This window comes from Schistocerca gregaria, chromosome 6 (assembly GCF_023897955.1).
Source record: "Schistocerca gregaria isolate iqSchGreg1 chromosome 6, iqSchGreg1.2, whole genome shotgun sequence".
NCBI classification, from domain to species: domain Eukaryota; kingdom Metazoa; phylum Arthropoda; class Insecta; order Orthoptera; family Acrididae; genus Schistocerca; species Schistocerca gregaria.
In genome coordinates, this window is record NC_064925.1 from 291,314,829 (window position 1) to 291,337,168 (window position 22,340).

The window sequence follows — 22,340 nt, forward strand, 5'->3', positions numbered from 1 at the left end:
AATCACACCGAGTGTGAAGGTGGTTGGCCGACCATGAAAATAAGGAAAAGCCAACCACCAAACGACATTAAAACCCACAGTTTAAAACCACAGGCCAAAGGAAAAGCCAACCACCAAACGACATTAAAACCCACAACGCAAACGTCTGCCTGAGTCCTGTTAAAAGCGGGCAGTCCACCAAAATGTGGACCACCGTCAGAGCTGCCCCGCAGCGACATAGCGGTGGGTTCTCCCGGCGCAACAAATGGCCGTGCGTCAGCCACGTGTGGCCAACGCGCAGCCGGCAGAGGACGACAGAGTCCTTCCGAGAGGCCCGCATGGAGGAGCGCCACACACCGGTCGTCTCCTTCACCGCCCGAAGTTTGTTGGGTGTGGGCAGGGTGCGCCACTCGTCACCCCAGGCACCAAGCACTTTCTGGCGCAAAAGCGACAGGAGATCACACTCCATAAGGCCGAGTTCCAGAGCCGGTGAACTCACTGCCTGTTTAGCCAGCGTGTCAACCCGCTCATTGCCCGGGATGCCGACATGACCTGGGGTCCAAACAAAGACCACGGAGCGGCCGCAACGGGCAAGAGCATGGAGCGACTCGTGGATGGCCATCACCAGACGGGAACGAGGAAAGCACTGGTCAAGAGCTCGTAAACCACTCAGGGAGTCACTACAGATGACAAAGGACTCACCTGAGCGGGAGCGGATATACTCTAGGGCGCGATAGATGGCAACCAACTCGGCAGTGTATACACTGTTCCCGAGTGCCAGCGACCGTTGCTCACAATGATCCTCTAGAGTAAGAGCGTAACCAGTGCGACCAGAGACCATCGAACCGTCGGTATAGGTCACGGCAGATCCGGGAAACTCGGCAAGGAGAGCAACAAAGCGGCGGCGGAGGGCCGGAGGAGGGACCGAGTCTTTCGGACCCTGTGCCAAATCCAGCCGAATGCATGGTCGGCGCACACACCAAGGGGGCAGACGGAGATTGGCCCGGAAAACAGGTGGGAGAGGAAAAAACTCAATCCCACACAGTAGAGCCCGGATGCGAACCGCGATCGTACACCCTGACCGGGGCCGCCTGTCTGGAAGATGGACGATCGAGTGCGGGAACAGGAGACGGTAGTTGGGATGCCCTGGCAATCTACAAACGTGGGCAGCATAAGCCGCCAGAAGTCGGTCGCGCCGGATCCGCAATGGAGGAACACCAGCCTCCACAAGTAGGCTGGCAACAGGGCTTGTCCGAAATGCTCCTGTGGCGAGTCGGATCCCGCAGTGATGGATGGGATCCAGCAATTGCAACGCTGATGGCGACGCCGAACCATAAGCCACACACCCATAATCAAGGCGGGACTGGATCAGCGCTTGATACAGCCGGAGAAGGGTGGGCCGATCGGCACCCCATCCGGTGTGGCTAAGGCAACGGAGAGCGTTTAAATGCCGCCAGCATGTTTGTTTAAGCTGCCTAATATGAGGCAGCCAAGTCAACCGGGCATCAAATACCAGTCCCAAGAACCGATGCGTCTCTACCACAGCAAGAGGTTCACCGTCAAGGTAAAGGCGTGGCTCAGGGTGAACCGTGCGACGCCGGCAGAAATGCACAACGCAGGTCTTAGCGGCCGAAAACTGGAAGCCGTGCGCTACAGCCCACGACTGCGCCTTGCGGATAGCGCCCTGCAGCTGGCGCTCAGCAACTGCAATGCCAGCGGAGCTGTAGTAGAGGCAGAAATCGTCTGCATACAACGAAGCTGCGACGGACGATCCCACCGCCTCAGCGAGCCCATTGATCGCAATTAAAAACAGGGAGACACTGAGGACAGACCCCTGTGGGACCCCGTTCTCCTGGACCCGGGAGGAACTATGGGACGCAGCAACTTGCACGCGGAAGGAACAAGACGACAGAAAATTCTGAATAAAAATCGGGAGCGGGCCCCTAAGACCCCACCCATGAAGTGTGGCCAGGATGTGATATCGCCAAGTCGTATCGTACGCCTTCCGCATGTCGAAGAAGACGGCAACCAGATGTTGGCGGCGTGCAAAGGCTGTACGGACGGCAGACTCTAGGGAGACCAGATTATCGACGGCAGAGCGGCCTTTGCGGAACCCACCCTGAGACTGAGCCAGAAGGCCTAGAGACTCGAGGAGCCAACTCAACCTCCGGCTCACCATACGTTCTAGCAACTTGCAAAGAACGTTGGTGAGGCTTATGGGGCAGTAGCTGTCCACCTCCAGCGGGTTCTTGCCAGGTTTCAACACGGGCAGGACGATGCTTTCTCGCCATTGAGACGGGAACACACCCTCAACCCAGATGCGGTTGAAAACATCTAGGAGGCGTCGCTGGCAATTCACAGAGAGGTGTTTCAGCATCTGGCTGTGGATGCGGTCTGGCCCAGGAGCCGTATCAGGGCAAGCAGATAGTGCACTCTGGAATTCCCAGTCACTGAAAGGAGCATTGTACGACTCCGCGTGGCGCGTGTGAAAGGACAGCCTCCTACTTTCCAACCGCTCTTTCCGGGACCGGAAGGCCAGTGGGTAATTCGTAGATGCGGAACACTGAGCAAAATGTGCTGCTAACCGGTCCGCAATCGTGTCTGAGTCAGGACACACCACTCCACTCAGCGAAAGCCCAGGGACAGAGACAGGCGGCCGATAGCCATGGAGTCGCCTAATCTTAGCCCAAACCTGCGATGCAGAGGTACGGACACCAATGGTGGAAACATACCGTTCCCAGCACTCCTGCTTCCGTTGGCGAATAAGGCGTCGGGCACGGGCACGGAGCTGTTTAAAAACGATGAGGTTCTCCAAGGACGGGTGCCGCTTATGGCGTTGAAGAGCCCGCCGGCGATCTCTAATCGCCTCTGCGATCTCGGGCGCCCACCAAGGCACAGTCCTCCGCCGAGGGGACCCGGATGAACAGGGAATCGCAGATGCCGCCGCAGAAACGATGCCGGTGGTGACCGACTGAACCACCGCATCAATGGTGTCATGGGAAGGAGGTGCGATAGTGGCGAGAGAGGAGAACAAGCCCCAATCAGCCTTATTCAGAGCCCATCTGGAGGGGCGTTCAGAAGAGTGACGCTGTGGTAGTGACAGAAAGATGGGGAAATGGTCATTACCACATAAGTCGTCATGGACACTCCAGTGGATGGATGGTGAAAGTCCGGGGCTGCAGATAGAAAGGTCGATGGCCGAAAATGTGCCATGGACTACGCTGAAATGTGTCGGCTCTCCTGTGTTTAAGAGGCAGAGGTCAAGCTGCGAGAGAAGAGTCTCGACATCTCTACCCCGGCCAGTAATCGCGGCGCTACCCCACAGGGGGTTATGAGCGTTGAGGTCGCCCAGTAACACAAAAGGAGAAGGCAGTTGTGCTATCAATGCAGCCAACACGTGACGCGAGACATCACCATCTGGCGGAAGATACAAACTGCAGACAGTAATAGGCTTAGGGGTCCACATCCTTACAGCGACAGCCTCTAAAGGTGTGTGAAGAGGTACACATTCGCTGTAGACGGAGTTAAGGATGTAGACGCAGACTGCACCAGATACCCTCTCATAAGCTGCCCGGTTCTTGTAATAACCCCGATACCCACGTAGGGCAGGGGTCCGCATTGCTGGAAACCAAGTTTCCTGTAGGGCAATGCAGAGGAAAGGGTGACTGCTGATGAGTTGGCGAAGCTCAGCAAGGTGGTGGAAAAAAGCGCTGCAGTTCCACTGGAGTATCGCTTTGTCCATGTCCGAAGGGAAGGGGCCGAGGAGGCAGATCACGCCACTGGGTCACCTGTTGCCACCGATGGAGGACCAGTACAATCTGCTTCCATGGTGTCTGAGGGTCCGGCGAGATCCAGGTCCTCAGAGGACGCCCGGATCTCCACCTTATCCTCGGGCGCAGAGCCTGTAGGGAGCAGTGGGGTGGATGCCACCGCGTGTTCCTTGGCCTTAGAGGTCTTCTTCTTCGTCTTGTCTCTCTGGTCCTTGGGTATCATTGGCTGGGAGGGCTCCAGTGAGTCAGTCTCCGGGACGGAGGAGGAGCGGGAAGCCCTGCGACCAGCCGCTGGTCTGCTTTTCTTCCATTGGCTGACGTCACCCTTCCCAGAGGCGGAAACCTGGAAAAGAAGGGACCCAAGGGACCCTTTCCGTGCTATTCGAGCCGGGGAAGTTTGAGGCTTCCCCAGCTTAGAAGTGGGGACTGATGTCCCCGATGGTTGGGGGGGTTGCTGCTCCTGAGGCAGGTAGTGCAGGAGCAGCAGGGAGTGAAGTGCCCCCCACCATCAAGGGGGCAGGTGTAGCATTCCGGCTCTGAGAGGTGGCAGTCTGAGGGAGAGCTAATGGGGCCATAACAGTAGTAGCCGCGGCGTAAGAGGCAGTCATTCGAACAGGATGGAGGCGTTCGAACTTCTGCCTGGCCTCAGCGTATGTCAGGCGGTCCAGGGTCTTATACTCCACGATTTTGCGCTCTTTCTGGAAGATCCTGCAGTCCGGCGAGCAAGGCGAGTGGTGCTCTCCGCAGTTTACACAGATGAGAGGCGGAGCACATGGAGTATTGGGATGTGATGGGCGTCCACAATCTCGACATGTGAGGCTGGAAGTACAGCGGGAAGACATATGCCCGAACTTCGAGCACTTAAAGCACCGCATCGGGGGAGGGATATATGGCTTGACGTCACAACGATAGACCATCACCTTGACCTTCTCAGGTAAAGTATCACCCTCGAAGGCCAAGATGAAGACACCGATGGCAACCTGCTTATCCCTTGGACCACGATGTACGCGCCGGACGAAGTGAACACCTCGCCGCTCTAAATTGGCGCGAAGCTCGTCATCGGACTGCAATAGAAGGTCCCGATGGAATATTATGCCCTGGACCATATTAAGACTCTTATGGGGCGTGATTGTAACCGGAACATCCCCCAGCTTGTTACAATCGAGTAACCGACGGGACTGGGCGGAGGACCCCGATTTGATCAAAACCGAGCCCGAGCGCATTTTGGACAAGCCCTCCACCTCCCCGAACTTGTCCTCTAAGTGCTCGACGAAGAACTGAGGCTTCATGGATGTAAAGGATTCACCATCAGCTCTCGTACACACCAGGTAGCGGGGCGGGTATGGTTCGGTGGCATCCTTAGTCTTTCGTTCCTCCCATGGTGTAGCCAGGGAGGGGAACGATTTGGGGTCATATGTAGTTGCGTTTTAGTGAGCCCTGGAACGCTCAGAAACTGCTGGCGGCTGGCCGCCAGCAAGAGATGATGTACCACGCTTCATTGCGGGTCATCCGCCCTGATGCCACCTACTCCGACCAAGGGCCCTCCCCACGGGCGCCACCCAGCCTCAACAACGACCACCTGGCAGGATGGCCATTGCCAGGAGTCCCAATGCCCCAAGGAGATAGGCATCTACTCCTTGGCATACGTGGGGAGTTAACGGCACTGGCATCAGCAAAGCAATCCCTGTGTTGTCAGGGGGCTACAACCAACAGAGTACATGGCGGCCCCACCACAAAGGACTGGCTACCGTGGTGGATATCAAGTGCAAAAAAGTCCATGGTCATCGTCAACACAGAAATCGACACTGTATAGTGCATGGTGAAAAACGTACACAGGTAGGTGTCCTCGCCCGAGAGATGGAGAATGGGCAGGACAGCAATGCGATGACGAGAATGGGGGCTAAAGATCTCAATGCACGATGGACACAATGCACCTTGTAAGGCACCCTTCCCCAACTGGCTCACTCTTCGGGAAAATTTTGAAGAATGGAGATCAAATTCTAAAGGGGACCATCACAAAACGTGTAAAACTCTTTTTAGTTGCCTCATACGACAGGCAGGAATACCTCGGGCCTATTCTAACCCCCAGACCAACAGGGGGGGCAGGGGGGGGGGGGGGGCACCACTGGTTACACATTAGGCCGGGTGTCGCTAAGACATACTAGTGTGGTTGAATCGATGATACTGGAAGCAGCGCATCAGGATCGGAATGTACGGCGGGACTGTGATAATTTCTTAGCCTGCTTTGATCTTGGATGGAAGCAGCATGCTATCAAAAGTGAGAAAAGGAATGCAGGTGGGCACTAAGGAGGAATCTACCTTTTTCATTACACAATGGACGGCAGTGACACCTTGATCAGAGAGGTAAGATTGGATTTTGGCCTCAATCAGAAAGCCTAGCAGCTTAGTGTAAATGACACCACAGGAAGAATTCAAAGTTTTATGGACTTCGACACGAATAGGGTAGCCGTGGAGAAGGGAGGCAGCAAGCAATTGTTGTGCTTGAGAATCAGAAGCAGTCTCCATATGCAAGGTGCCATTCCATACACGAGAGCAGGATTTCACAGGGCCAGTAATTGCAGCAACACCTTTCTGAATAATAAACGAATTTACTGTGGCGAAAGATTGACCATCTTTGGTACGTGATACAACGAGGAACTATGGTGCAGCAGGAAGGGTCTTTGAATCATTAGCCTCATTATGTTTACATTTTGTAGACTGATTGTGAAGATGATTGACTCATTGCGAGACAATCCCCCATGATTGCCAGCATCTCTGATGGCGCACTCCTTCCAACTGGGGGACCTCTTCACGAGGGGCCACAACCGCCGTAGGTGATTGTTCACACGTCCCGAACACCTGACAGTGGGACCAATTGGCAATTTGGGAAGGTTGTAGCTCAGGCAAGCACCACTCCCTGGGCCTGGCCTGTACTAGGGGGTACACGCGTACCCTACCAATCAACCCGAGGCTTGGAATTATGTGTTACCCAGTCACCTGTCAAGTGTCAGATGCGTGAGCCGGCCTTCAGGAGCGAACAGGGAGGAAGTAGAAAAAGAGGAACCTAAAACGTCAAAGTAGAGGAACAAGAGGAGAAGGGAAACAAAGAAAGGAAAAGGGAGCAAGAATCGAAGGTGAGACTGTTCTTACAAACAATGCAGAACATTCCCAATAACAACCCAGACACATTCCCCAAGGGAGGGGGAAAAGAATAGCAAGAGGATAGACATGCAGCATGGAAGGGAAAAAATGCTGCAGAGACTGGGGCCCTCTTGTAGCCAAGCACGAACCCGCCATAGAGTGGTGAGACCCCAGGGAGGAAGGGGGGATCACAAACATAAGTTTGGCATCAGTTAAATTACATTCCAAGGATATTCTTCCCAAATTTCAGAATAAATTGTTTCCCCTCGTCCTCACAATAGGTGGGACCCTCTCATCCTTGGGATTCTATCCATCTCGCCTCTCTGAGTAAGGAACTATTAGTTCTCCAACCTAGGATAGTATATGTCCTTTTGCAGTATTGTCCATTGGTGGTACTGACTTTTCTCCCATAGGTACGTCTGGCCATCAATTCTATCTCATATTGTGGAACAACAGGGCAGTTATTTTGAAAATTGCTCTCAAAGCATTGGTGTTTGATGAAATTGAAGAACTCAAAGCAGTAGCTTAATATTGGCTTATTGAGTACAGAATGGGTTTTAGGGAAGACCATTGAACTGATACCGATTTTAGTTTAGAACAAGTAATTAAAAATTTTGAGATTTTTACTAAACAACTCACTAAATAGTTATATGTGTACTTTACAAAAGCCTTTAACAGTGTTTTATTTTTTAAAACAATTGAATACAATGAAGTATCTGATATCAGTAATGGACAGCATGCACAAAAACATATGATTCGTGTCTAATCTGGTGGAGAGGTAAGTGATCTGGGGGGAATACAATAGATGAAGTTCAGTAGCAATGAGGAGGATGGGCAGACATGGTAGGATGCATGGACTAGGCCTATGGCATTTTTGCTAGATGGTGTCCAGACAGCAGTTTAGGATGACACGAGAATTACGGAAGCAAAGGATGTGTTGCAGGGATAGCTCCCATCTATACATTTCAGAAAAGCTGGTGCTAGAGCGAAGGCTCCAGATGGCAGGAGATGTGAATCAGCCAATGAATTCTTTGTGCCTAACAGCGTGTTGTGCTACTGGATGGTCAACATGGTTGTTGGACAGTTTTCCAGTAGCCATTCATTCTGGTGGACAGTTGATAAGCAAGGAGAAGCCTGTGACAGGATGAAATGACTGCAGTAGAATGTGCTGGGTTAGTGAAGGCAGGTCTTTCACCCGAGTCTTCCACAGGGATATGACCATTGTGGCAAAAGGTTCAGAACGGGCGTGGCATAGGCATGGACTACGACATCACATAGGTTGAGTGGGCAATGGAAAACCACTTCAGGAGAGGGGGTCTTGAGTTGGATGTTCCTCATTTCAGGACAGTATGAGAGATAATCAAAGCCCTTGGGAAGGATATGGTTCTGTTGCTCCAGTCCAGGGTGATGCTGGGTGAGGAGCAAGGTGCTCTTCCATGGCTGATTCTTGAGGGGTGGTAGTATGATTAGGGTTATATGAGGAAGTAGCAAAGGAAATCTGTTTGTGGACTTTGGGTAGTGCCTATCTCATTTGTAGGGAAGCGATTTTTGTGTGTGAAAAGAGTGACAGCTGTCAAAATGCAGACAATGCTGATGGTTAGAGTGATTAGAATGGGCAGGTGTGTGGATGGAGCCATCAGGGTTGGACGTCAACATCCAGGAAGGTGGCACACTGGGTTGAGAAGGACTGGTTGAAATAGATGGGAAAGACGTTTTCAAAGGTGTGGAGGAACGACAAGAGGGTGTCTCAGCCTTGAGTCCGGATCATGAAGATAATCAATGAAACTGAACCAGATAATGACCTTAGGAAGCTATTAAGATTTCCTCTAGATGGCCCATAAACAGACTGGCATAAGAGGGTGCATGCAGCTGCCTATGACTGTGCCGTGGATTTATTTGTATACCCTCCATTCAAAGTAGAAGTAGTTTTGTGTTAGAAGCAAGTCGGTAAGGTGTATGGGGAATGAGGTAGTGGGTCTGGAGTCTGAGGGACGTCGGGAGAGGCAGTATTCAGTAACAGCAAGACCATGGGGCAAGAGCAGTGTTGGTATAAAGGGAAGTTGCATTAACAGTGACAAGTTGGGGTTTTGGACGTCAAGGGATGGGGATAGTGAAGAGTCGGAGAAGGAAACAGTTGGTATGTTCGACATGGGAAGCTACATTTTGGCAATGTGTTGGAGGTGTTGGACAGTGAGTGCAAAAATTCTTGTCAGTGGGGGCACAATAACCAGCAACAATGGGGCATCCAGGATTGTTGGGTGTGTGGATTTTGGGGAGCATATAGATGGTGGGTGTGCAGAGTGTCACTGGGAGAGGAAGGAAATGAATTCAGGGAAGAGGTTCTGGGAAGGGCCTAAGGCTTTAAGCAGGAATTGGAGGTTATACTGGACTTCTGGGATGGGATCACTCTGGCAGAGTTTATAGGTGGAGGAGTAAGACAATTCGCAGATGTCACCTACCACGTGGTCACTGAAATTAGAATGACAGTGGTGGAACCTTTGTCTGCAGGTAGTATATTATGTGAGGCTCTGTTTTTGGAGGCTGTGTAAGGACGTCTTTTCTTCTGCTGGAAGTTTGGTGTTTTTAGGAACAGACTTGGGGAAGAATGGTGAGGGCAGGTTGGAGGTGAGGAATCCCTGAAAGGTGAATCAGGGAGGAAGGAGGGAGAGGGGGGGGGGGGGGGAGGGGGAAGAGTTAGGATAACAGTTGGTTGGTGGTATGATCTGGGAAAGGCATGGTTCAGTGTTGGAACTAGGCTGGCTTTGGTTGGTGGGATTGATGGCAAAGAACTGTTCCCATTGCAGAGACCAGTAAAAGGAGAACAGGTTTTTGACAGGTCCAACATGATTAAGTTTGGATTTAGGGCTGAAGGTGAGGCCTTTGGGTAGGACAAACTTCTGTGGGGCTAAGGATTTTGTGGATAGGTTAACAACCATGTTCCAGGATTGTTTTGGCTCTGGATTTAGTGGCATGTTGGAAGGAAATTTTAGGGAATGTTGCAAGTTGGGAAGGTCAGCTAGGCAGGGTCTGGGTATCAAGAAGGGTTCATAAGGTGAAACACTGTGGGTAGGATACAAGTAGGATAGTGGTGCCCCAAGATGGCAATACAATGTCAGCAGTTGGATAACTTATGGAAATGATGTCTGTAACACTAATTGAGGTGCTGGAAAGCATGGGATTCAATTTCAGAGATGTGATGTATTTAGTAGGGATGGCACACTAGCATTATCTTGCACAGGGAGCAGAGATGTTTCTGGGATGCCTGTGCCATGGAAATGTGTTTTTGTAGTACTAGATATTCTAAATTGTTTATGGCGAATGCCAGGACGGACTGTACTGTAAGAGCATTGCTAACTACCTGTCCATCCATTTCAACCTAAGTCTGGAAATGCCTACACATATAAATTATGTTGTTTTATTTCCTTTTCTTAAGCTTTAATATTATGACACTATGATGAAGCAAGCTGGGATATTTCTAATACCCCCCTTGTTTTGCCATCTGCCTACTTAAATTCATTTTTTCAATTTTAACTAATTACCATTAACAAACGACGAGATTGTAATCTGTATTTTCATAAAAGAGAAAGGTTGGCCATAAGTTTTAAAGAATACAACACCAGATCTAATTTTGTGCTTATTTTATGTATGTAATTGATTTTCTAATTTATTATGACTATGCCTAGTTAGTATCTTTTGTTATAGGGTGAAATCAGTGATTGTTTCGTAACTTAAATTCTATTTTTGACGTACAAACAAATATAAATTCTGTACTAATTATAAACATTTGGCGCAACAACTAATAACAATCTTAAAGGATCTATCTGGCTCCATTCGAAAACATGTCAGTTACATATGTTAATTTCATGATTTAAACAAATAATTTGGCTTAACTCTTGTAGTAGAAGAAACTGTTAAAAAGAACCAATTTTTTGATGCATTCAGTTGATTTAATTAGTTAAGTTTTAATTGCAATTTCTGTGAATTAAACATCGAACAATGTGTAATTTCATGGCCTATTATTGTGATGATATATAAGAGCCTGATTTTTGGTCACGAGACAGTCAGTACATGGCCGAGTTTCAGACGAGAAACCTCTGTTTGTTAGAACAACAACAATGCTTCAACTTAACTGTGAAATAAGCATTACACAAGTAGGCCGAGTGTTAAAACAATGACAGAGTCTGCTCCATACGTACCTTTCTATTCTTCTATTCTTACTGCTCGTAGATGTTCAATAGTAAACTATTGTAGCAGTATGTGGAGGTCTGCCTGCAAACTATTAATGAGGCTCGTCGAAAGTTAAACAATAGTGCACTGACCATATATCTGTGTATTATTGGGGGGTTGTAAACAGTGAAATTAATGCACTGTGAAACTTAACTGTGCACCTGTCTGCTACATTAATTACAGTAGTCAGTGTCAGAATTACAAACCCCATATTTCGGCCAGCATAGCAAGGCAGTACGTCGACACACGAGGACAATCAATGAAGAAATAAAGAAGGCAAACAGTCACAACACGTCCAATATCCTTGTAAAACTGATCCATAGAGAAATACCCCCACCACCACAACCACCACATCAGGCATTGTACTTCATTGCAGCAGCAGCAGCGATCTATTACCTATTACATTTTGGTGTCTCTCTCTGAACTTTCCACATGAGCTTTGTGCAAGTAGGTCTCTTCCCATACAACAGTGTTTCTGTCTAATTATCCTATAAACAATTAAACTACAATCTATTAAACAAGTGCTTCACGAAAAGTTTCGCAGCCTTAGCTTGTATCATATAAAGATAAGACCTTACAAAGAATTCTTGTTATACTGTCCACAATAACGTTCCACGATTCACTAGATATCTGTGGACCTCAGCATGCCATTACTACTGTCTGTATCTCACACCCCAGATTCACAACAGGCAAACCCTGCATAATTAAAATAAGGGAGAGTACATATGTGGTGTATCTACTATCCTTTGAAGTCCTGCCTTCACTTCTCCATGTTTTTCCAAGCATTCTTGTTTGCCTTATACTTACTTTTGCATTCACTCTGTACATCAATTATTATTTATACACTGAAGATATTACTATTACTATGTTTATTTTATTTTATTTTTCTGCTGCTATCTCCCCCTACCTCATCATGTTCTCACTTCTGTTGTCCCTTTCTAAGTCTTATTTTTCCATATGCTTTGCATGGTTTAAGAATTTAACTCTTTCTGCTTATACCTTTCTAGCAGTTTATTGTCAGTATTTAGGAATTTCAATTTTGACTTGTTACTTTAGGGCTAATCCTGCATGTTTTGTTTTCACATCTTCCTGGTTCTGGCCGAATTCCTGTTTCTTGTTTGACTGCACAGGTTGTGTATTAGATGCACTGCTACTCTAAGGATCAGAGTTCTGCTACTCTTATTGTTATTTCAATTTCCCTTCCGGCGAATCCATACTTGTTTCTTACTGTTTTAATAAAAGAAGGCTTCCACAGTCTGCTGAGCAGTTACTTTTTATCACTTCCATTTATAATGTTCTGCATCGGTTTAATCTTGTCTACTTCCTATGAGAAACTGCTGTCTAGCTGAGGCACCTGCATGTTTTCCCCTAAATCCTAATGTGTTCAAATCTCATCAGTAGTTACACTAACAGTAATCTAATAATGCTGATTATGAACTAACCAATTTCCATAGTACTACAAATCAAATTGCAGTAATGACATGGTGTACTGGCAAGAGATTCTTTATATACCAAACTTATAATAATTGTTAATATTTTCTTGAGTCTGATGATTTCACAGCAGCCAAGGTAAATGTAATGCCCTACATATATAAAATACTGTTTTATCTTTGAAATAATATTCCTGAAGCAGGCACCAATTACAAGGTTATTTTCCACTTTTTTTCCTGTCTTAGTATTACAGAGTATGTTTAGTTTGCCACTGTCTTTCAGTTCAGAATCCAGTCACATCCAGTTTCGGGAGGATAAGCACCATGGACTACCACCTTTAAGTTACAGTTTCCCTGTCACCTTTAAGTCAAAATTTTCCTGTGGTGTAATGTGCAAGTGTGGCCACACACACACACACACACACACACACACACACACACACACACACAGGAGGGGGTCTTTTTACACTTCCATTTATTGTTTAGTAATAAATTTATGAATGTCTTGCTTCTGCTATTGCTAAATGTGACAGGCAAAAAGTAACAGTCTTCATGTTTGGGGTATACACTCAGATACTGAAACATCAATATCTGTTGTGCGAAAATATGCAAGGAACCTTCTAGGGAACATACAATTGTGATTCATTTATTCCCAGGTATGTCAAGATAAGAGCAAGAGAACTCTGATTTAGTTTCCAAGTTTCCAACAGTGTTAAAGGGAGAGCACTTAAACTGGAAACTGATACTACAACATATTAACGAAGACAGTAAGCCATATTTTAAAATACTGTATCAACCCCATCCTCCCCTCCCATTAAAAAATTTTTGTGACCATTTTTAACCTACAAATTCAATTTCTGAACATAATGGATTAGCAACTATTACAATCTCCTTTGATAAAACCTATTGTTTTACAATTATTGAACATTAAGTAAATTTCTTTCCTACCATTCCAGACCTACTTTGCCGCACCCCCCCCCCCCCCCCCCCCCCTCAAAAAAACAACATTCAATTCATTACCAATGCCCATTTACTTTCAACTCATAAAATGCATCCCAAAGAACAATTTTTTGTGTCATATCTTCTCTGAAGTACAATCTCAACGGTGTTGAAGTGTGAAAAAGTACTGTTTTCACAATATTATGAAAAAGATAAGATTGCTACTCACCATACAGTGGATATGTCCAGTCGCAGACAGGCACAACAAAAAAAAGACTGCTATACAAGCAAGCTTTCAGACAAAAGGCTTTCTTCTGAATTAGATGCGTGCGTACACACACACACACACACACACACACACACACACACACACACACACACACACACACACGACAACTGTCTCAATGCCGAGGCCTGTCGGAGACTGTGGTCATGTGTGTGCGAGTTGTGTTCGCATGAGTGTGTTTGTGTAGGTTGTTTAATTCGAAAGATGGCCTTCTGACTGAAAACTTGCTTATACAGCAGTCTTTTTGTTGTGCCTGTCTGTGACGCAACCTCTCCACTATATGGCAGGTAGCTTTTCATAATATTGTCACTATTCCATTCTGGATATTTCAGAAATACTCTTGCAAGTTATCTTGTTTATTATAATGCTAGAGAATATTGTGGCGATGCATTTTTCCCCTTTACCAAAGCTTAATAAATAGTATCATTCTTACCACATATTATTCAACATTTTAATTTCTTCATAAACTTACTTACAGTATCGTGAAAATCTTCAACTGTGAATTCTGGAAAACCCAGAGCCACTAAATTATCCTTGCTTTTGAGTGCCCAATCACGAAATCTGAAAATTAAAATACCTTCATAACATAATGCAAACAAAAAGGCACTGCTTCACAATTTGTAGCTACAAATACACACTGATACGTCCAGATGAAAAACTATCTATACATGAAATTATTATTAATGACTAAATTTTGTTTTGCTTCTTGATTCTCCACTCCTAAATCTACGTAAGTCACAAGACTCTGGACAAAGAATACTATGTTTCCAGCAACATCTGCAGACCTGTGACAGTAAACAATAATGTAATACAACAGCAGACACAGTGCTATTGTTGACCTCATTCCACCTGCTGTGCAACATTTCCAGAATTCATAGAAAAATAATGTTTGATGCAATTCCATGTCTATCCTAATTAATTTTCAGAGAGAGAGATTCAAGTACATTTGGCAGCTCAGCATGTTACTTTAACCTTGTGTTTTTTGTGCAAATGACATAAGAACATACATACTGTCCTACATATTTGGGTTAAACCCTCCTATAAATCATGGAGGCCAAAATGAGATGGCTTCAATGCCTCAACAATACATATAAGTCCACAACAGGTGCAGCCCCATGGAGAGTTCTCTGTGGTGAGGCCACTTAAACATATGGTTCCTGAAAGAGCAGCAACCTTTTCAGGATAATTAACTTTACTGTCCCTTTGACTTTAACCAACATGGCCTCATCATGTTGGTACTGTGAAGAGGCAAAAGCAAATGAAACTACAGTCATACTAATTCTCAATTACATGTAGCTCTACTGTTTGGTTTAATGACGGCGGCATGATGAGTAAAAGTTTCCAGATACAAAACAGTCCCTCTCTGGGACATGAGTTCTCAGAAGAATGGTGTCATTATTATTATTATTATTATTATTATTATTATTATTACTAACAACAACAACAACAACAACAACAACAACAAGACATAACATCCGAGAAAGGAAAGAAATAATAATAATAATAATAATAATAATAATAATAATAATAATAATAATAATAATAATAATAATGCACTGTATGGGATGGAATGTTAAAACCCTCAGCACTAGAATAGCAGGAGAGGTCAAAAGATACCTCTCAACTTTTTTTTTTCTACAAAATAGAATTCAATTTTTAACATCTTTCTTCCAAAATTTATGATTTTTTCTACTTTTGCCAACAGCATACTGCACTTTGTTGAATTTTCACAATTTCTACATCTACAGGGATACTCTGCAAATCACACTTAAGTGCATGGCAGAGGGTTCATCAAACCAACTTCAAAATAATTCTCTATTATTCCAATCTCAAACAGTGCACGGAAAAAACGAACACCTATATATTTTCGTGTGTGCTGTGACTTCCCTTGTTTTATTATGATGACAGTTTCTCCCTATGTAGGTCATCAACAACAAAATATTTTCACATTCAGAAGAGTAAGGTGATGATCCAAATTTCATGAGAAGATTCAAATGCAACGAAAAACTACTTCGTTTTAGTGATGTCCACCCCAAATCCTACATTATGTCTCTCCCTCTCACAAAATGTCCAGCTGATCTTTAAACTGTCTCAATGTACTCCATTAATCCTATCCGGCAAGGATCTCGGACCATACAGCACTACTCCAAAACAGGATGGACAAGCATAGCGTACACAGTCACTTTAGTATATCTGTTACATTCTCTAAGTGTTCTGCCAATGAAACACAGTCTTTGGTTTGTGTTCCCACATTTTCTCTGTGCTCTTTCCAATTTAAATTGTTCGTAATTGCAATTCCTAAGCTAATGGAATTAAATGTTGAGAGTGATTCCACGAAGTTCATGGAAATGTAATGAACAACTTCTAGAACTGACACCTAGTATAACAATTCTAAAATATTGCTATGCCCATAATTACAAAGGTACTTGCTTTGCATTTTGATTTGGTCAACAATCACAGCCTCAAATGATGATTCTACATCTACATCCAAACATTATTGGAGTTCTTACAATTAACATTGTAACATGATCTTTCAGTGGTATTTCGTAAGTTGTCACTGCTACTCGCCTCTTCAGTTAGTGTTTTTTTGCCTGAAACAACAATTTTCAATTTATCCTGCCAGATTTTGTGTATTCTGGAGAACTCAGATACTGCATCATAAAGTGATTTATCAGATTCAGATGGTGATTTCCTGTCAGACAGCCAATTATGAAGATAGTGAGTCTGAGGAGGGGTTAGTATCATTAGATGTCTCCTCATCTTATTTCTTGCCACCACAGACTCGGTAAAGTGGCACAACAGTAAAGATGATGGGTATACAAGGATTGGAATAGAGTGTCGCTAACACACTGTTGCCTTGAAGAGGAGCTGCTTTGAACATCCTGAATAAGATAGAAGGGCCCACTGGATGTACCTCCATGAAGTAGATGACTGTCATTAATGCCTCCTGAATTCTTTTTGATGAATCGATTTTGTGTATTATAAAAAGCACACAGAATAAAATGTTTCAGGGAACTGAGAGGCAATGATAGATATCATGTACACCAGAGGCGCTGTTTGAATTACAATTGTTTCCTTGGATAACCATTCTTGGGGAGTGTAATTTTACAATGGATAAAATGTTAAGAGTGATTCCACAAATTTATTACACTCCTCTGCTTCAATGAGAACACCTGAATTCAATCCACCCAAACATTTGTTTCATGATGGAGATGGAAAAGGCCTGGCTGCCTTCCCTTCCTTTATGTATTGGTCAGAAAGAAGGTTGATGGTACTTTGGGACATGTCACTTATAGGAAGCCTACTCACCCTACTTGTATCTACAGATCGATGGCTCAGCATAAAGGTGTACTTCGTAGCTTGGTTCACACTGCCCACATCCTGTCAGGCAGTGAGAGAGTGTTAGATGAGATATCCTATCCTGAGGTAATCTTTTGTCGGAATGGTTATACTGAAAAGACAGATTGACCAATTGTGCACTGAGTGAGAGATGATAATACTGAGATGGCATCAAAATTCTATGACCTTTTAGCTTTCAAAGGGAGCATTTCCAGCAGGATTGGTCATATTTTGCAAAAATATAATGTGAAATGAATTTTTCAACCACCATCTAAAATTAGGGTCCGTTTAGGTTCCATAAAGAATGATTTTGGTTGGTGTTAGGTGGCTGTCTACTGTATTTGTTGGATTGGCGTACTGTGCATTAAGTGTCACACACGCTTATAGCAGCCGAGCAAATCTGCTACTGCCGAACATTGTCTTGGCACCAGTCGTCCTATGGAAATTAGCACGAAGGAGATTCTAGCATGCATTTCCAACTAATAGGGATAAATTATTAAGGAAGTAGTTGAAATTAAATTAAGTGACCTTTAGAGATAGAGGTCTTGCTTAAATTCTGCATGGAGTCCTGCTTTCTCCCTTGTCAAACACAGAGGGACAGAATTAATGCTACCTCACCTTGGTTGTTAATTTTCACTATCAATAACTTCATCAGTCATCTTTGGTTGTGTGGTGGTGCTAGTGTTTACAGTATTTTGTATGCTTTTTGGCGCGCGCGCTTGTGTGTGTGTGTGTGTTACAGCTTTCTGGTATTGTTCTGCAAACCGAAGTTTTAAATTCGCTTACATAGTGCTTACTTACTGCGGTTTTGTCTTGAAAATGAGAGGGTGTGGTCCTGTCAAAATATCTGCAGTTGTTGACAGTGTCACACAGCTGCATTCCTGTAAATTATTTGTTCATTGTATATGCCAGGAGAAACTCAGGTCTCAAATTTAAGTTTAAATTTGCCAGGATTATCTTGATTGTTTAAAACTGTACTATGCACCTATCTGTTCATCCTCTGCATAAAAAAAGATACAAAATAAAAATTTAAAAAAAATGTCAGTGAGGCATTTAAAGGTAGTACCCTAAAACTGTGGAGACTTTATGAAGATAGTGTTGTTTAAAATAATGCTTTTTATCAACAGTGCCTAAAAGTATGGCCCAATCATGAATCTGACACAGGGTCAAAATTGTAAAAGTCTCCTAGGGCATTCTAACCACATAATTTACGTAGATGACGCAAAACCCACCGAAAATATATTTCTGATTCAGAACTCAACCAACCAACTTGTCTGTTAATTCTTTTCTCCAAATGCAAAGTGTCTAATTATTTAACTACTGTCCCCTTCACCTACAGCAGCATTCCAGTCACCCATTACAATGAGGTTTAAATCACCCTCAGTACCACTAGCGACTTCATTCAGCTCAGTGATAATTTTCCCTCACTGTCTTCATTCTGAGTGGAGGCACGCATAGAAGTTTACATTCAAAGTCACTGATGGTTTTGTGTTCTCCTGGTGTATTAGTTCTTCAAACAGTCCACAGGTGTACTGCTTGTATCCTTTCACTATCTGTCCTGACTCACTCTGCCTAGCACACCACCACTTGTTCTGCTCTGTTCTTTATTTTATTCCAAATGAAAATTTATACAATTCCTACTGCAGAAATCACTGTTATAAGGCAATTTCTTTTCAGCTATTGTAATTACACCCATCTCAAACAGGCTTTTTTTCTTTAAGATTTTAACTTTTTAAGAAGAGTGCATTTATTGCAGTTTCCTATTGTTCTACACAAGGTTACTGAGATTTATTCGTCTCTCTATTCCCCCCCCCCCCCCCCCCCCCCAACACACACACACCCAGTAAATTCAGAGAGGGTGGGTGAGGGAGACCCCTTATTACACAAAAATTTTCCGCATTTGTCATCGTACTTTAATGGGGAGTATCCATATGGGTTTCCGATTGATGAATTTATTCTTATGTTCTTCATTTTGTGCCATTAATCGATGTCCACTCATAGTTACAAGCAAGATTCTCATCTCCAGGACAAAACAATGCCTCTAATTTCATCTATTTATCTGTCCTCTATAAAGTCATTAAAACTTATCCCAGAACTGGAACCCTATTGGTGTTCCCTAGACTCTCAAATACATACAGAAATGCATAAGATTACAGTTGCTTATGTGGCACATCAGCTACCACTCTTCCACTAAGTCATAATAACATACAAATCTTTTGAATTTTGCCTATAATTTTCTACTGTTGTCATCTTTGTGTATACAGTAGTGTTGGCTGAAACAATACTAAGAGTGGTATAAAAATTACATGTATGTGCTGCGAATGAACATTTTCTGGAGAACATTTGATCCTACTTCACTGCACTGCCTAATTGATTTTCAGCGCAGTCTCATACAGAATTCAGTAATCTAGAAGTATTTATTATTTTGGGTAAATGACAAACTTTATCAAAGACTATTCAACGTGAGCATAACTGACTAAAATGCTTTTGAATCTTGTGAAAAAACTTGAGGAGCCTGTCTCCGCACAATCACAGCCTGTGGAATCTGCAGTGCTCATATATAAGAACTGTTAGTTTGTATTTCATGTTTTAAGAAAGGATCGTAATTACTCAACACGGAACTGTTTTAACTTGAAGTTGACCAAATATATTTCAAGGACGATGCAATACATGAAAGTCACAGATCACGTAAACAGAGTAAGACATGTGTCACTTTAACAGTCAAATCATCACTGAGTCCGAGTCTAACGGCCGCTGGCTGGCTGACCACATAGGTGGCGCTATTGCTGCATGGCTGGCAGGCAGCATCGCATGTAGAGGATGCGCGTAACTGCGTGGTGGCACTTTGAAAGATCGGCGAGTCACAACACTTTTCTCCCCTTTGAAGTTTTCGCACAGGTCTTGATGGAGGTGGCCTGTAGATTGCTAACGTCCATAGGTGTTGATTGACTGGCCGTAAAGTCTCGAGGAGGCGGCTTCCCGTACGGACGGAAGTGTCCCCGATGATAATGGGTCGAGGTGACAGGAGACGTGGGGGTAAATCTGCTGGGGCCCCGTGCACCAATCTGCCCGTTGCAGCAAGTCCGGTTGTTATAACAGGAGACATGGGCGATGCGTCCGCGTCCATAGGAGAAGAAGGCGAGTAGAGTTGCTCTGACAGATGATGGTCATCTGGTCCCTGCATGGGCACATCTCCTGTTGGCGTCAGTTCTTGTGCTGGCACGAATATGATGGTGAGAGGACTGTGTTGTGAGTAATGAGAGATTCCAGGATCCTGAGCTTCAGGTAGAGCCGAAGGAGGTGTCGCGGCATCCGGAACAGGCGTTGCCGGCACGCGAGGCCGAAGCTGGTCCGAATGACGCACTGCAACACCCGCGTCCATCTGGATTTCATACAGGCGTCAGCCACGGTGTCTTAAGATGCGACCAGGAGTCCATTTTGACCGCCTGCCGTATCCCTGTACCCATACAAGGTCGCCGGCGGTGAACCGGCCAAGTGAAGGCACCCGCGGCCGTGATGTGGAATGCCGCACAAGATGAAGTAGTGTGTAGGGCTGTCGGCCATGTAAGAGCTCAGCCGGGCTGTGGTCGCCTATGGGGGTGAAACGGTAAGAAGCCAGAAATTGGAGAAGCGCATCATCAGCAGCAGAAGATGTCAGGAGTTTCCTCATCTGAGCCTTAAATGTGCGGACCAGTCGTTCAGCCTCACCGTTTGACTGTGGATGGAATGGAGGGGCCGTGACATGCATGACGCCGTGACGGGCACAAAAATCCGCAAAATCGGAAGAGGCAAATTGCGGACCATTATCAGTAACAAGAGTAGAGGGAAGGCCTTCCAAAGAGAAAATGCGAGCTAGAGCATTGGTTGTTGCCGCTGTGGTAGGCGACGTGCAACGGACAATGAAAGGAAATTTAGAGTAGGTATCAATAACGAGAAGCCAATAAGTACCTAAAACAGGTTCTGCGAAGTCAGCATGAATACGCTTCCAGGGCTTCTCAGGCGAAGGCCACGGTGACAAAGATGACTTCAGGGCGGCGGCCTGTGATGATCAAGGGCCACAGACAGTAACCATGTGTGCGATTTCAGAGTCGATGGTGGGGCAGTACACATGACGGCGCGCCAGAAATTCTGGGCGAGAGACACTCCAGTGCCCTTGGTGAAGGAGGCGCAACACCGAAGCACGCAAAGATGCACGTACCACAACACGCGGCGAAGCACTTTCGGTGGAAAGAAGGATAACACCATCCCTAGCCGTGAGGCAGTAATGCAAAGCGTAGTAGTTCCGCAACGGATCAGAAGTCTTAGCCGACGGACGATCTGGCCAACCCTGCTGAATACAGCGTAAAACCCGGGAGAGGGCAGGGGTCAGAACCCGTAGCAGCCGCCAGCCAGTCCCCGGTGATGTGGAACCTGTCCACAACCCGCTGCTCGGCAACATCCAGGTGGAAACACAGAAGTTCATCCCTGTTGAATGCCATATCAGGACCCATAGGATAGTGAAACAGTGCATCAGCATTTACATGTTGAGCCGTCGGCCGGAAATGAAGCCGCATCGCATGACGCGAACCAGTGAAAAGGCATGATTTTATGCAACAGGCGATGCAATGGCTGAGCCACCGAAGCAGCAGACAGTAAAAACCTGTGATAGTATGCTATTCTCCCCAAGAAGGCCTGCAGTTTCGTAACAGATGTAGGGCGAGGAAGGGCATTGATCGCAGCGACAGTTTGCTGAAGCAGACGAATACCATCCCGAGAGAGTTGAAACCCCACGTACGTGATAGATGCCTGAAAAAATTTTTATTTCTGAATATTACACTTAAGACCGGCAGTTTGTACGACATGAAAAACTGTGCGGAGATTCTGACGATGTTCTTCAGTGGTGAAGCCAGTGAAAACAATGGCGTCCATGTAATTTATACACCCAGGGACAGAATCTCTGAAAAAGAGCATGGGCGCTGGCAACCACGAATGGCAATCGTTGGTATTGATAGAGGCCGAAAGGCGTGTTAAGGACCAGAAACTTCTGGGAATCAGCGTCGAGAGGAAGTTGTTGGTAAGTTTCTGACAGGTCAAGTTTAGAAAAATACTGGCCTCCAGCAAATTTAATGAACAATTCTTCAGGTCAAGGCATATGGTAAGTGTCGATAAGGCATTGAGCTTTTACAGTGGCTTTGAAATCGCCACAGAGACGAATATCACCATTTGGCTTAGCAACGACGACAGGAGAGG

At 45.4% G+C, this 22,340-nt stretch overlaps 1 protein-coding gene across 1 annotated transcript in view; it reads right to left on the bottom strand.

Moving 5' to 3' along the window:
- LOC126279065 (ubiquitin thioesterase otubain-like) overlaps positions 1 to 22,340 on the bottom strand; it is a 51,676-nt gene that overhangs the window by 16,558 nt on the left and 12,778 nt on the right. Inside the window, exon 4 of the mRNA XM_049979503.1 lies at positions 14,249 to 14,333. Within this exon, the coding sequence (XP_049835460.1) occupies positions 14,249 to 14,333 (85 nt within the window). The remainder of the gene's footprint in view (positions 1 to 14,248; positions 14,334 to 22,340) is intronic.